Raw genomic sequence first — 15,623 nt, 5'->3', positions numbered from 1 at the left:
TGTAATCTCCTAACATCCTCCTCACATTTCACCCTGCCACCCAGCTTAGTATCATCAGCAAATTTGCTAATGTTATTACTAATACCATCTTCTATATCATTAACATATATTGTAAAAAGCTGCGGTCCCAGTACTGGTCCCTGCGGTACCCCACTGGTCACTGCCTGCCATTCCGAAATGGAGCCATTTATCACTACTCTTTGTTTCCTATCAGCCAACCAACTTCCAATCCAAGTTAGTACTTTGCCCCCAATACCATGCGCCCTAACTTTCTCACTAACCTCCTATGTGGGACTTTTTCTAAAGCTTTCTGAAAGTCCAGGTACACTACATCTATTGGATCTCCCTCGTCCATCTTCATATTGCAAAGTATTGCCGCATATCTATGAGTGTGTGAAATAAACCTTAACTCTGGGTTAACTTTACTAGTCTTACGGAAGGCCTTACAATGCCAGAGTTGTGAAGCAGTGGAGGTTGGGGAATATGCTCCCACTATTTTAAAAAAAAAAGAAAAAAAATCAATCTGCTTGAGTAAAAATAGGGAGAGATATTTGTTTTAATATGCAAAATCTGTCAGTAACACTAATATTGGTGTTGATAAATTGGCCCTTACATTTAATTTACGGCATTTCCCAGAATATTAGCTGATTTCCTGATTAATATTCTGGCAATAATACCACTTTCATCACCTCCCCCTTGTTATGGAGATTGAAATAGGCAGTCATAGGAAGACCACGAATGCTAGGTCAGAATCTCATCACAGAATTAAAGGTAACACAGATTAGTCCTCGCCAGGAAAAGATGGAGTCTGTTGCTCTGGAATGGAGTTTGGAGCGGGGACCAAAAACAGTGGCTGCAGACTTCCAAATATTTAATTGGAGGAAATTACTACTTATTCTGTAGTGGATGTTGCAAAAGCAATTTCAAAATTGACAAACAGTGGCGAAGTTTAGAGAAGTGATGGTGGGATAGAACTGTATATCGTGTATGGCCATGTGAACACTAATGCTATGTCTTTGCATGATGTCACCAGAGAGTAGCACGTAGATGAGAAATGCTGGAGGACAAGGATTAGCCCCTGGGGAAAAACAGAGGTACTGATGTGGGTGCAGGCAGAGAAACCATTGCAAGTGGCTTTCTGGTTACCATTAGGTCAATAAAAATTGGAACTAGGAGAACAGCTGGACAATAATGGAAATACATTGCTGGGGTTCATGTGATCACTCAGTGCAAACAGGCATGTCAAGGGAAAGGTGACCTTTGTCATAGTAACACAGAAAATCATTTGGGACTTTGATAAGGGTTGTTTTGGAATTGTGGCAGGAGGAACAACAAAAGTTTGTTTTTCAAAATCACTGACACACACCTCGACATGAAAAAGGGACATCCACATCTTTCACAGATTGATGTGGTCATGGCTAGTATGTTTCTATCACGAATGTGCAAAGCTGGAACATTTTAACTAGGTAATTATTACACTTGCTGTGGCAGGGGGAGAAACCTGTTGGAGAGGGGAGACAGATTGGAGATAGGACATAGGTAACTCAATCATTGCGTGCAGGTATTCAAGCAGTTCACACTGTTGAAACATTTTTGAGATTCTCAGTTTGTGTAATCACTATTTAATCGGTTGCTGTGGCCTGAAATGTCCAGGCAATTGTACAGTTACGTGTTCCAAATAGTGTAGTTCAGGCTGGTACCACATTCCTGTATGTACTGTGATTATATTTTAAAATAAATAGTTAACCCTGCATAAAAATAATGCTCAAAAATTATGAACTGTTAGGCATTGATATGTGGACTGTTCCCATTCTTTAGCATTGAGGTGATTTATACAGGAACTTTGATGCTTAACTAAGATGATTTAATATGTGGTCTAGACATCTGCATAAAAATCATACTTGAACCATTTAAATTGACTTCTCACAAAATCCCTTTTTTTTCAGATTGTGCAGGCTGTGGCAGAGACATTAAAAATGGACAAGCTCTACTGGCTCTTGAGAGACAGTGGCACCTGGGTTGTTTCAAGTGTAAGGCCTGTGGGAATGTTCTTACTGGGGAGTACATCAGCAAGTAAGTGATAACTCTGTTGTGTTGAGATGCTATCCAAAGACTATGTTTCTTTATTTTTCAGCTTTGTTGGCTTCTAACTTGAGCAGTTTTATTCTGGAAGTGAAAGGGGAACTAGTGTTGGAGATGTTGTTGTAAGGTTAAAAATAAAAATGAATATTGCAGTATTACAAGCACTCCTAGTAAATCACTTGACACAACAAAAGCATTAGTTTCCTAGAAAATGTAGTATTTAAATTGGAGCAAGACAATAGGCATAATTTAGCAACACAAGTTGATGTTTCAAAATAACTGACACACAGTTCTTCACGTTAAAAAACATTTACCCTAAATATGTCGAACACAGAGTGGTGAGGCCACACCTAGTGTGTTTCAACACAAATGTGTTAAGATGGAAAATTTTAACCAGGCAATGGTTGCAATTTTTATTGTATCTCTGATCATTATCCCAGATTTAAATGTAATGATTAATTCAGTATTAAGTACAAAAGCATCCACAACATTTTCCCCATATTGTAGCTCCTGAACTTATTTAACATTGAGTTTGAGATTTCACATTTGTTTACTTCAGTGATTTCAGTTTTCCTGGCTCTGCATTAGCTGAGTATTCTTTTGTTGACAGGTTAAAAACAGTCCTGACTCCTTTGGAGTCTTATTCCCTCTCCACTGCATCCTCTTCCTCCCATCTACAGCCATCTGTCTGCACCCTTGCAGCCTTTTCCTCCTTCTGTTCAACCATCTTCTTCTGTTTCCCTTTTGGAGCACCCTGTGGACGTCCTCCTCGTCCATCCACACAGTTCCCTTCTTCCACCACCAACCCTTCCTTTCTCTTATCCTTGAATCCCTTGGTCAATAAATGATAACCTACCCTGAGGCTGGAGCTGACAACAAACCCAGAGACATGCTCATGTAGCCGCTTATCTTCCCCAATCATAGGCGGTTTCTTTTTGCATTTACAGCTGATTGGCTTCCCATTAGCTCAGAGATTCGTGAATGTTTCCTGGTGTTCAGTAGTGAGTTTGCTGACCACGCCTGTGTACATTGAGCCCTGAGGCAAGGAACAGTCAGCACCTACACTGGGAGTCCAAGTGAGGTCATGAAGAAAAAATCTTTTGAGACACATGGAGCATATATGGGCAAATGAGTTTCCTTATCCATATTTATCTTGTGAAAACTTTAAGCATGATTAAATTCATTTTATTGTTTAAAAATGGTTTATTAAGTAACACTGTACTGCAATTGAGTTTCATCTCTTAATATTAATCTTCTGTTAATATTAATCTTCTGTTAGCACTTGTAAATATGTCTTGTTGGAATTGATAGTATTGATATTTAAGACATCAGAGTTATCCTTTTGTATCAGGTACTAAATCTAATTCTGTTTACAAGAGCAAAGCTGTCCGACTTTATTTATAAACTTTTGCAGTAATTTACAACATTGTATTTTTCCTTTTACTCACAACCTCTGATAGGGATGGTGCACCCTATTGTGAAAAGGATTATCAGAGTCTATTTGGTGTGAAATGCGAAGACTGTGACAAATTCATCACTGGAAAGGTCTTGGAGGTAGGGACTATTTGTCTCATAAGACATTATGAATAGACTGGACATGTTCCTCACATAATTCCCAACTGGGTTCTGTCAAATTTATATATTCTGTTAGAATAAATCTGAGAGCTTTCAAAACATTACAATATGTTGTTTAAAAAGTTACTAATTTATAACAGCTTTGCAGTTGAACTTTTACCACCTACTGTGCTATTTTCCCTTCCATTCAATTAGTTTCTGAAGTTTGCCAAGTCAAATATAACATCTAAACTTATGCTTTGTTTAAAACAAGCTAATTTGTATCATTAATTTATTTGACTTAAGGAATTTCTATGTATAGTCTACTAGGAGTTTTTGTAATTAATTAGTAAATAGTTTATTTTATCAAAGTGATGTTGTTTATCATGCCTGATTTGCACTGCACAGCTAAATTGAAAATAGAATTGTGACAGGACCATGTCATCGGCTGATGAAGCAGTCTATTTATGCTACAAGGCAAGTTTCTAAGGTTGATTGGTCATTGATTGTACAGCTGTTTGTGGGATGTCCATTTCAATAGGGTGACTTTGACATCTTTCAATATTATTTAATTTATTTTAATTATTGTAAGTAATCTGACAATTAATTGATCATCACCGATTGCATGAAATGTTCTGATAATGAACGGATATTACATCTTGTATTGTTCTCAAACTTCTTTTCAATTGGCTTCATACAACAAATGTTGAGACCATACATTGCTTTGTGAAAAGTCTAAATAACAAGAACAAGTCAGGTACTGAACCTAAGCAGTTATCTCATATTCTGTTGTGATTTTTAAATATGCAATCGTAAAACCTAAAGCTGAGAAAAGCTTCAGTCAGCAGACTTTCCCATTCGAGTATAAAACCTCCTGGAACGTTCAGCATAAGCATAATGAATGTGGAATTACACTGACCATAGCACAAATAGACAACAATGATAAAGGATGATTGTCAAAGAGAGACTCCCATGAGTAATTCTTGCAATGTGAAGTTTCCTCACATTCTTTGCTTCTTTGATAACAGAGAGAACTTTCTAATATGAAACTCCGGTCTGAGAATCATGATTTTGCCTATCACGTTTTTTCCAAATTGGAAAATAATTTAAAGTTTGTTTTAAATACTCCTGGAATTTTAGAGATGAGAACCTCTCCAGCTATGCAGACAATGTTGCAGATGATTTCATCCATCTTTACTAATACAACCTTTAGTTCAACAGTCCATGTTTCACGAGGTTTGGGACTTTGTGATCAGTTCTGTATTGCTGAGAGACTGCTCCCTCAGATTGCAGTGTCTCCACACTACCTGAGGATGACCATAGTCTAACTCTCGGGAGTTCCAGAAAACTCTTCGATTTACGCACGATTACGTATAGTTCTGATCTCTGTAGTACAGCTCGCTCGTATAGGTTATTCCATCCTCTCTTTCTCAAAGTCTCGATAGCATGTGACTGCTGATGTCAGTGTTACATCATCTTATGATTAACATATGCATCCCTATTGTATTGTAGCAGACTGTCAAATGTTAAAAACATACCTTTTCTTTGTGGGCCCTCAAATGGAGATATCCTCTTTTTCAGTGTTGGTCATCTCTGTTAGTAAAGTGCCATGCTGGGTCTGAAAGCCCACAAGGGCATGCATTCTGCTTTTGGTCATGGATGTGAGAGTCTTTACCTGTTGGAAAAATCCAGTCATATAGGAATAGGTCACCTATATTACAAACCCCGTAACATTGATTCATACCAATACTGAAGTAATAAGAGATTCCTTCTGGCCCAATGAACTTTGCTAAGATGAGGAATAGAGTCTTCAGGTGGGTGTAATACTGTGCGTTATTATCTCTACATCATTATAACTTAAAAACTAAGGCATTTTTTTCATAATTAAAATGATGCAGTTTCTCAAATACAAAGACATCAAAGTTTTACTTCAGTTTTAATTCAAACCATACATTTTACATTGAAATCACTGCCATCAATTAAGACTCAGATTGGTTGATGGAATTGGCAATTGTATAACCACAAAATGCTACAAATTCACGACTTAGTTCAGGTACAAAGCTTCTGTTGTATTCCATTAACAATAGAACTGTTCATCAGATGCCCACCTGAATGCTTCATTCCTCCTGATACGTGAGACATTTTTATTTCCTCATAAGACTTTTTTTAAATCAGCAAATTATATATTAAGTGAAGGAAAATAGAGATCCTGTACATTACTCATTATTGTGAAGTGTTTTGTATTCCATCGTGTATCTGTTGAATGGCTCATATTCCACAATGTAACACATCCTTGTGGTCTGAAGAGACAGTTATCCAGAGAGCACAGAATGTGGCCCACTGTTCTGATGTGACCTGGTTATGTTATTATTGATTAGCCCAGAGATCAATTGAAAAATCCATAACTTACCTGATATTATTAATATTCTGTCAAGGTAGCCAGTCAATAATCTAATAGAATAAAAAGACTACATACCTACAAATACAAACAAAAATATCTGCAATCTCCATTCTGACAAAGAACACACACCCAAAATGTTAATACTGAGAAAATAAATACTGAGAAATATATGGGAGCAAATTCCAAGCTATTTTTGTCTTTCTTAATACAGTATCTAATTATCTGAGATGTTTTCCATTATGTAAAGGCTAATAATAAAGAAACTTCTCAGAGTGACCCATTTTGTTGACATGGCATTAATTAGCCTTCCATTTTACAGCATTGTTAATTAAGAGTAAATGAAAAGATTAAAAATAATCTTGCCTTCAGTATAGCTATTTCAATGTTTTGGCTTTTTTGTATTCATGGGGCTGTATTTACTAAATGAGAACAATTTTACTTTGCCATAATTTTATTTTTTTGTCATATCTGAATGGATAGCTTAAAATGAAGAAATAAAGCAAAACAAGAAGAATACCACAAGGTAGCACTGTTTTACCATGCAATTCTTAGCCAGTGTGAGATTTGTTCTTCAAAGACAGTACCAGGACTCAAATGAGATGTGTTTCACATTCATCATATATTGCAATAATTTGTTAGGCAGTTGTTGCAGCATTTTGTTTCTTGCGGATGTAGTTCCAAAGTCAGTTTGATCAGTTGGAGAAAGTTTGTATGCTTTTAACTTAGGGTATCTCATGTACTAGTCTATACATCCTGACTTTCTCTGTAGTCTCTGTCAAGACTGCAAATGCTGTTTATAATCAATTGGCGTTAAAATGTGTTGAATAGATAAAGGTGAAACAACTTCAATTTAACATGATTAATAAATTGAATGTCTTGATGTAGTAAGATTCAAGTTATTGGTACAATTAGAATTAATATTGCAAGGAGTGACAACTGGAATGTATTCAACTTCTGTGTATTATTGACCAGAATCAGATATACCACAAAATGATCATGTTGGTTTAATTGTACTTGAATTGCCCCAATTCTTTTTATTTAAGCAGGCAAGTAATATTAATCTTATGAAGTTTCTATTCTTAAATAAGTTTTGGTTTGATTTTTCTCTCCATTTGACCATATGATGGAGGGAAGGTCATTGGTGAATCAGCTGAACATGTTTAGGACCAGGACATTTCCTGAGGAACTCCTGCAGTGATACTCCTGAGCTGAGATGATTGGTTTCCAACAACAACCAGTATAGAGATTTCTCACTGACCTCAGTTTTGCTGGGGCTCCTTCATGGCACACTCAGTCAATTCTGCCTTGATGCTGAAGGAGCTCTCACCTCACTTGTGAAATTCATTTCCATGTTTGGAGAAAGACTGTAATCAGCTCTGGCAGAACCTGAACTGTAAATCACTGAGCAGTTAAATGCTGAGCAAATATTCTATCACTGCTGTTGTTTGGGAGTGGGCTGCTGGTGAGATACTTGGCTAGATTGGATTTGTCTTGCATTTTGTGCTCAGGAGATACCTAAGTAGTTTTCCACTTGGTCGAGTAGATGTACCAGAAGAGCATGGCTGGAATGTTTTATTCTTCTTTAAGATGATTCATTGTTATCAGTGTGAAAAACAGATTTGCTTTGTTGGACATGATTGCAGATTATTTTATTTGGGATACATTTCCAATTTTGCATACAATAGTATATTGTCAAATTTAAATAACTCCAGCTGTTTATATGCCAAAGGTTATGTGCAAGCAGTCAGGGATTATCCTGCTTAAAATGTGATTGTCAGAAATCTGTTGTTGGAGCATTTTAGTGTCTCTGCTGAAGATATGTACATCTGCACCAAATTCATATTCAGACATAGAATGGTAATGAAGGTTTATTTTTCCATTGCCCTTGTGTCAAAGGCAAGAATCTGATAAAGTACATGCTCTTTATCATGAGAGATATGATTCCCAAGTAAAATGAAGCCTTTTCTCACAACTTTGTAAGAGAACTCTGAAACCTCACAATATTGAATAAATAATTCTATGAATATGCAACCTGCAGAAGAAATCTCAAGTGAGACATTTGAAGCATTTTGCTTGACCAAGTCTGCACTCTGAAACTGTATTGCTGTCTGCTTTCCTTGAGTCCAGCTCTTTGGCACATGGGGTCTGACGTTGCTGCAGTTGTATTGCTTTCTGGAGTTGCTTTCTGCATCTATCTTCTTCCCTTAGGCTGTGGTGTTTTTTGTACTTAACCTCAATAGTAATTTATAATGCCATACATTGCTACTTTAATTATTAACCTCAATTGTAATTTGTAGTAAAGTTGTTAGAAATCAATCTTTATGCTTAAATTGTCGATTAATTGCTCTTTCAATTGGAGTGGTATTTTGTGAGTTAATTGTAGTTGCATGGTGACTTGTTTGTTCACCATTTGTGGTACTAGGCAAGTTGATTGTGGATTGATTGCTGCTTTAGTCACAATAATATTCTATGGCTTTCTAATAGATGCAATATTGTAATTCAGACTTCACGCAGGGTGTAGGCGAGGGCAGCTAGGCAGCTTCACACTCCAAGCTGCAGGCTCGATGAGGCAGTGTGACGTGGGCGGCTCTGTTTCCAGTTCAATGCATCCTGGAAATAGTTAGCAGATTTGGCAGCATCCAGAAACAGAGTTAACATTTCGAGTCCAATATGGCTCTGTTTCAGAATCTTTTTCCCAATGTTTAATGAGGGCTAACATTCTGACTGGCAAGTCTGGAATCATGAAGGAAGAGTTACCATTTGCTAAGAGAACTATTCCTTGAGATATCAGTACCCAATCAAAAGTTGTTAATTGTGATTCAAATTCCCACCTATATATGTATATAAAACTGAACATCATGTTGTAATCATTTCAGAGAAATCCATAACCTTGCTCCTACTATTGAGTTATTTTTGATGTGTTGCTTTCTAAGCTCCCTGGTAATTCAATGTGCTAATGGCTGCAATTTAAGATCTTCAGTTGAGTTCAGAATTTGGCTAATTCATCCAAAAATGACATATATTCATACATATGGATCTGTTCCCCACAAATAGAAGGAATCTGTTCAAGCCTTGCACCTTTTATTTTCAACAAACCAGAGCTTGGTGAGCCTAAAGTTCTTTGTTGCTTTCCCCATTACAATGCCTCCGCTAACCAGAGCTGACTTGCCAATCAATCAGCATCCTTTGCACCTCGAGTATGAATTATTGTGATCATCTGAAGCTTGCCATTCTTGTGTTTGTCTTGATGATTGCAAGATGTCGAGGTTTGGCAACATGTTTCTCTTTTCAATAATGTTCAAGCTTTGAACTATCTAAAAAATGTGTGGATTTTTCAGATAGTCTAAAATGCTTCCACAGCACTTGGTACCGTGTGTGTTTTTGTTAATCCTATTTTCTCCAAAAAAATTCAAAGTAGATGAACTCATCACTCTGATCTGTTATTATACTAACAATTTGGAAGCAGATGTGACAATCCTTTGATTTGCCTTCACAGTATTTCTACATGTATTATGTTGGCAAATCTATGAGGTAATTTGTTTTACATAAACCTCAAAACACCAGATTTCCTGTCGACAATGTAACATTGGTGACAAACATCATCAAGCCTGCATTTTTATCTGGAATTGGGTCGTTGCTTGTGGTCACTATGTGGGAAATAGTATTTGTGCTTAGATTGACAAATGCCTCAGCTGATAAAATAACCTTGCCACGGAATCTGGAGATCATGCATTCAAGTTCCACTCCAGGACTATAATGAGACCGTATCTGCCTGCTTGGGTAGATGTTTAAGACCCCATCCCACTATTTCAAAGAAAAGCACAGTTATCACAGGTGTTTTATTTATAAAATATGTATTGCTCGATCAACATCAAAAAAAAGGTCAGCATTGTTTCTGAGAGATTCCTGTGCACAGATTGGCGGCCATATTTCCTACATTGGCAGTACTTCATTCGCAGTAAAGCACTTGGAGAAGTTAATTGATTGTGAAAAGTGTTCCTGTCTTTGCCCCGCATCCTGTACTATCAGCCCCTCACCCTCCTATGTTTGCCCCTCAGTCTGTACTATCAGTCCCTCACCATCCTGTGTTTGCCCCTTACCCTGTACTATCAGCCCCTCACCCTCCTATGTTTGCCCTCAGTCTGTACTATCAGTCCCTCACCCTCCTGTGTTTGCCCCTTATCCTGTGCTATCAGCCTCTCACCCTCAGTCTGTACTATCAGCTCCTCACCCTCCTGTGTTTGCCCCTTATCCTGTACTATCAGCCCCTCACCCTCTAGTGTTTGCCACATAACCTGTAATTTTCCAAACTCACTCTGCCTTTAGATGGTAAATCTTCCAGGCATCAAGTCACTCTCACCAGATTTCACTGGTTGAGGATCTGGTGGCCTCTTGTTTCTACTTGTGAACTCCAAATTGAGCCTTTAATGGCATTCAGCAGCTTGCAAAAGCCTCTGAATTATCTTCTTAATAGTTTTAACTTATTTCCTACCACATTTATGCACATTCACTACTTCAGTGCCTTGCCACTGGCTGTTTAATTCACCTGAGCTGAAAATGTGTTGCTGGAAAAGCGCAGCAGGTCAGGCAGCATCCAGGGAACAGGAGAATCGACGTTTCGGGCATAAGCCCTTCTTCAGGCTTATGCCCGAAACGTCGATTCTCCTGGTCCCTGGATGCTGCCTGACCTGCTGCACTTTTCCAGCAACACATTTTCAGCTCTGTTTAATTCACCTGTCAAGTCATAGTGCTAAGATTCAATTCATCCACACCTGCAGTACAGGTATATGTGGTCGCTCTTAATGTCTCCTGTTTCAGCAGCTTTCATTAAATTGCCTGCATTGGCGCACATTGTACTGAAAGATTCAGGCATGTGATAAGAGTGGATAGGAGAGATCCAGCTGACCCCTATGGCGTGTACTGTACAATTACAAATACAAAAGTGTAGAGAAGCAAGGTGGTCATGTTGAAGTTGTAGAAGGTGGCACGGTGGCACAGTGGTTAGCATTGCTGCCTCACAGCGCCAGAGACCCGGGTTCAATTCCCACCTCAGGCGACTGACTGTGTGGAGTTTGCACATTCTCCCTGTGTCTCCCTGCTTCGGTTTCCTCCCTCAGACACAAAAATGTGCAGGTTAGGTGAATTGGCCATGCTAAATTGCCCGTAGTGTTAGGTGAAGAGGTAAATGTAGGGGAATGGGTCTGGGTGGGTTGTGCTTCGACGGATCGGTGTGGACTTGTTGGGCCGAAGGGCCTGTTTCCACACTAAGTAATCTAATCTAAAAAATGTTGTGTGACAGGCCCACAGAATAGAGACAGCTGATAAGAAGTACATGAAGTAAAACCTAGTGACAGTACAATGCTACAGAGAAATATCATTGAGATTAAGTCACTCAACCTGTGGACTAGCTGAAACAGCTCACACAATGGGAGACCAATTATGATTCGGGTTAACAAAGAATTCTGTCCTAACCCATCTACAAAGTTTCTGGACAACGCAGAGTCCCAGATAAGCTGAACAACAGCAAAGTTGCGAAAGTAGATGCAGAATCAAAACAACAATTTAGCAACCAACAGGAACTGGGCAGAAAAGGCTCCATATGCCATTTTACAAGCTTCCTGAAACTACAAGAACATTCAGAGGCAGGAAGAAGGCTGCACCCACACTGCAGAAACCCCTTTCAATACAGCAGCCCATTTTAGGAAAGAAACCATTGTTAAAGGCAAACTCGTACAGATAAATCTTTCCTCTTGGGCAGTCACAGACAAGGGTGCTCAGTACTGTAACTCAGATATGGCTGTCAACAGCTTCTGTAAACACATCACAGTAGACATAAGGTTTGCAGTGGGTGAAAGTGAGTACTGCAGATGCTGGAGATCAGAGTCAAGATTAGAGTGGTGCTGGAAAAGCACAGCAGGTCAGGTAGCATCCGAGGAGCAGGAAAATTGATGTTTCGGGTAAAAGCACTTAATCAGGAATGCGAACAGGTTTGCAGTTACTGTTCTGACAATCTGCAGTGGCTAGAGAGGTTTATCCTACAACCTCCGTCAGTGCACCTCAGAACCAGTGTCAAGGGCAAAGGTCAGCTGCAGCCAACATTAAGATACAAGAACTAGGAAATTGTTGAAACGACAAATGTTTTCAGCAACCAACCATGTCCTTTGCTCTGCAGGAGAACTTGCAAAGCCCTTCAACTCAACCGTAAAGGAGATGCATGTGTCAGTCAGCAATCATTAAGTGAGTTTAGACAACAATTCTGACAGTTTTTAAAGCAACTGGGGAAGCTCAACATTGTGTATCACGTTACATGAAGGCATATGCTATACTTATCTGCTGTTGACACCCAGGAAGTTCCTATCACTTAGAAACAAGGTGGAGGAGGAAATTGAGGCAATGCACCAAAAGAGGCTATTTCAGAAATCACACAGCCAATTCTGTGGTGCACCACAACGGCATAGTTCCTCAACAGAATGGCTCCAATAGAATTTAAGTTTATTAACGTGTTTGAATAAGACCAATTAGACAACAATTTTGACAGTTTTTAAAGCAACTGGGGAAGCTCAACATTGTGTATCACGTCACATGGAAGGCATATGCTATACTTATCTGCTGTTGACACCCAGGAAGTTCCTATCCACTTAGAAACAAGGTGGAGGAGGAAATTGAGGCAATGCACCAAAAGAGGCTATTTCAGAAATCACACAGCCAATTCTGTGGTGCACCACAACGGCATAGTTCCTTAACAGAATGGCTCCAATAGAATTTAAGTTTATTAACGTGTTTGAATAAGACCAATGAGAGATGCATCAAATGATGCCTGTGCACAAGAGCTTAGCTAAACCTAGTACTGTCTTCAGCAAACTGAATTCAAACAGTAGGTTCTCACAATTTCATTTCGATGAGGACTCTAACCTTCACGCTATGTTTATAACACCCAATGGCCATCCTTGTTTGAACTGGCTGCCTTTTGACACGTAGTCTGCACCCAAGATTTTTTAGTAGTTGATGTCCAACATGGATGCCACATGAATGACTTTCTCATCCAGGAGTTCTCTAAAAGACCGACATAACAACAAAATTAGGACAGTCTGAAAGAAAATTGCAGAATGGTAAATCGAAACTTGAATTCCCAATGCCAATGGTTTAAATTTTTGAGCAAATGTAGTTCGGGCAATAGGAATTATGGTAGATCCACAGAAGACAGAAACCATCAGGAATACTGAGAGACCTGGATAGAGTGGATGTGGGGAAGTTGTTTCCATTAGTAGAAGAGACTACTACTCTGAGGGCATAGCTTCAGAGTGAAGGGATGACCGTTTAGAACAGAGATAAGGAGAAATTTGTTCAGCTAGATGGTAGTTAATCTGTGGAGGCCAAATCATTGAGTGTATTTAAGACAAAGATAAATGTTCTTGATTGGTGAGTGGATCAAAGGCTTTGGGGAGAAGGCAGCAGAATAGGATTGAGAAAAATATCAGGTGAAAGTGAGTACTGCAGATGCTGTAGATTAGAGTCAAAATTAGAGTGGTGCTGGAAAAGCACAGCAGGTCAGGCAGCATCCAAGGAGCAGGAAAATCGCAATTTCAGGCAATAAGGGCTTTTGCCTGAAACGTCAGTTTTCCTACTCTTCAGATGCTGCCTTTCCTGCTGTGCTTTTTCAGCACAATTCTAATCTTGAGAAACATATTCAGCCATGTTTGAATGGTGGAGCAGACTTGATGGGCCAAATGTCTTCTGGTGTTATGTTTTTGTCACCATGCAGGAGCGTTATAGAACTCCTGTGGTTCATTGGAATGATGAACAAGATGGGAAAAATCCTAGCCTAACAGCCCAAGGCAGTGAGCCTCTCAGGTAATCTTGAAGCAAGATCAGGTGTAGGGTTGGAATGAACCTCAGCAGAGCTCACGCGACCAAAACAAAAGCATTCTCATCTTGTCTGAGGTCCTTGCACATTATGATCTTGAACGTCTAGCCATAATAGTGATGATGTATCATCTGCTGGTATGAAAATAGCCGTAATTTAGATGGGATCAGGGACCAGCTTACTATGATTTCTGAGCTCTTACTGGCACAGAGCAAAGGTGTGTCGTCATCAAGAGAAAGATGCTTACAACAAATTGGGTGTGAGAAATTCTATGACCACATTTTAGGCCTACCAGTCAAAACTGAAACTGACCACAAGCTGCTGATAACCTTGTTAAATACAAAAGGAGCTGAAAATGTGTTGCTGGAAAAGCACAGCAGGTCAGGCAGCATCCAAGGAGCAGGAGAATTGACATTTCGGGCATGAGCCCTTCTTCAGGAATGAGGAAAGTGTGCCAAGCAGGCTAAGATAAAAGGTAGGGAGGAGGGACTTGGGGGAGGGGTGTTGGAAATGCGATAGGTGGAAGGAGGTTCAGGTAAGGGTGATAGGCCGGAGTGGGGGTGGGGGCAGAGAGGTCAGGAAGAAGATTGCTGGTTAGGAAGGTAGTGCTGAGTTCGAGGGTTGGGACTGAGACAAGGTGGGGGGAGGGGAAATGAGGAAACTGGAGAAATCTGAGTTCATCCCTTGTGGTTGAGGGTTCCTTGGTGGAAAATGAGGCGCTCTTCCTCCAGCTGTCGTGTTGCTATGGTCTGGCGATGGAGGAGTCCAAGGTCCTGCATGTCTTTGGGGGAGTGGGAGGGGGAGTTGAAGTGTTGAGCCACGGGGTGGTTAGGTTGGTTGGTGCGGGTGTCCCAGAGGTGTTCTCTGAAACATTCCACAAGTAGGCCGTCTGTCTCCCCAATATAGAGGAGGCCACATCGGGTGCAGCAGATGCAGTAAATGATGTGTGTGGAGGTGCAGGTGAATTTGTGGCGGATATGGAAAGATCCCTTGGGGCCTTGGAGGGAAGTAAGGGGGGAGGTGTGGGCGCAAGTTTTGCATTTCTTGTGGTTGCAGGAGAAGGTGTCGTGAGTGTAGGTTGGGTTGGTGGGGGGTGTGGACCTGACGAGGGAGTCACGGAGGAAGTGGTCTTTTCAGTACGCTGATAGGGGAGGGGAGGGAAATATATCCCTGGTGGTGGGGTCCGTTTGGAGGTGGCGGAAATGACGACAGATGATACGATGTATATGGAGGTTGGTGGGTTGTCTCAGCCTGCTCCTGCTCCACCGAACTCATCTCTGCATACCTCTACACGGTCCTGTCCCCCTAGTCCAAGAACTCCCCACCTACTTTCTGGACACCACCCACGCCCTCCACCTCCTCCATGATTTTCACTTCCCCGGTCTCCAATGACTTATCTTCACCATGGACATCCAGTCCCTGTACACCTCCATCCCCCATCACGAAGGACTCAAAGCCCTCCGCTTCTTCCTTTCCCGCTGTACTAACCAGTACCCTTCCACTGACACCCTCCTTCGACTGATTGAACTGGTCCTCACTCTGAACAACTTCTCTTTCCAATCCTCCCACTTCCTCCAAACCAAAGGAGTAGCCATGGGCACCCGCATGGGCCCCAGCTATGCCTGCCTCTTCGTAGGATATGTGAAACAGTCCATCTTCCGCAGCTACACTGGCACCACCCCCCACCGTTTCCTCCGCTACATCGATGACTGTATCGGCACT

At 40.3% G+C, this 15,623-nt stretch overlaps 1 protein-coding gene across 6 annotated transcripts in view; it reads left to right on the top strand.

Moving 5' to 3' along the window:
• LOC122561213 (actin-binding LIM protein 1-like) overlaps window positions 1–15,623 on the top strand; it is a 377,099-nt gene that overhangs the window by 291,360 nt on the left and 70,116 nt on the right. For all 6 annotated transcript variants that reach the window (XM_043712803.1, XM_043712802.1, XM_043712800.1 and 3 more), the window contains 2 exons: window positions 1,947–2,073; window positions 3,543–3,636. In XM_043712803.1, the coding sequence (XP_043568738.1) occupies window positions 1,947–2,073; window positions 3,543–3,636 (221 nt within the window). The remainder of the gene's footprint in view (window positions 1–1,946; window positions 2,074–3,542; window positions 3,637–15,623) is intronic.

The sequence above is a fragment of the Chiloscyllium plagiosum genome, chromosome 22 (assembly GCF_004010195.1).
Source record: "Chiloscyllium plagiosum isolate BGI_BamShark_2017 chromosome 22, ASM401019v2, whole genome shotgun sequence".
NCBI classification, from domain to species: Eukaryota; Metazoa; Chordata; class Chondrichthyes; order Orectolobiformes; family Hemiscylliidae; genus Chiloscyllium; species Chiloscyllium plagiosum.
This window is presented reverse-complemented; position numbering and strand designations above follow the sequence as displayed.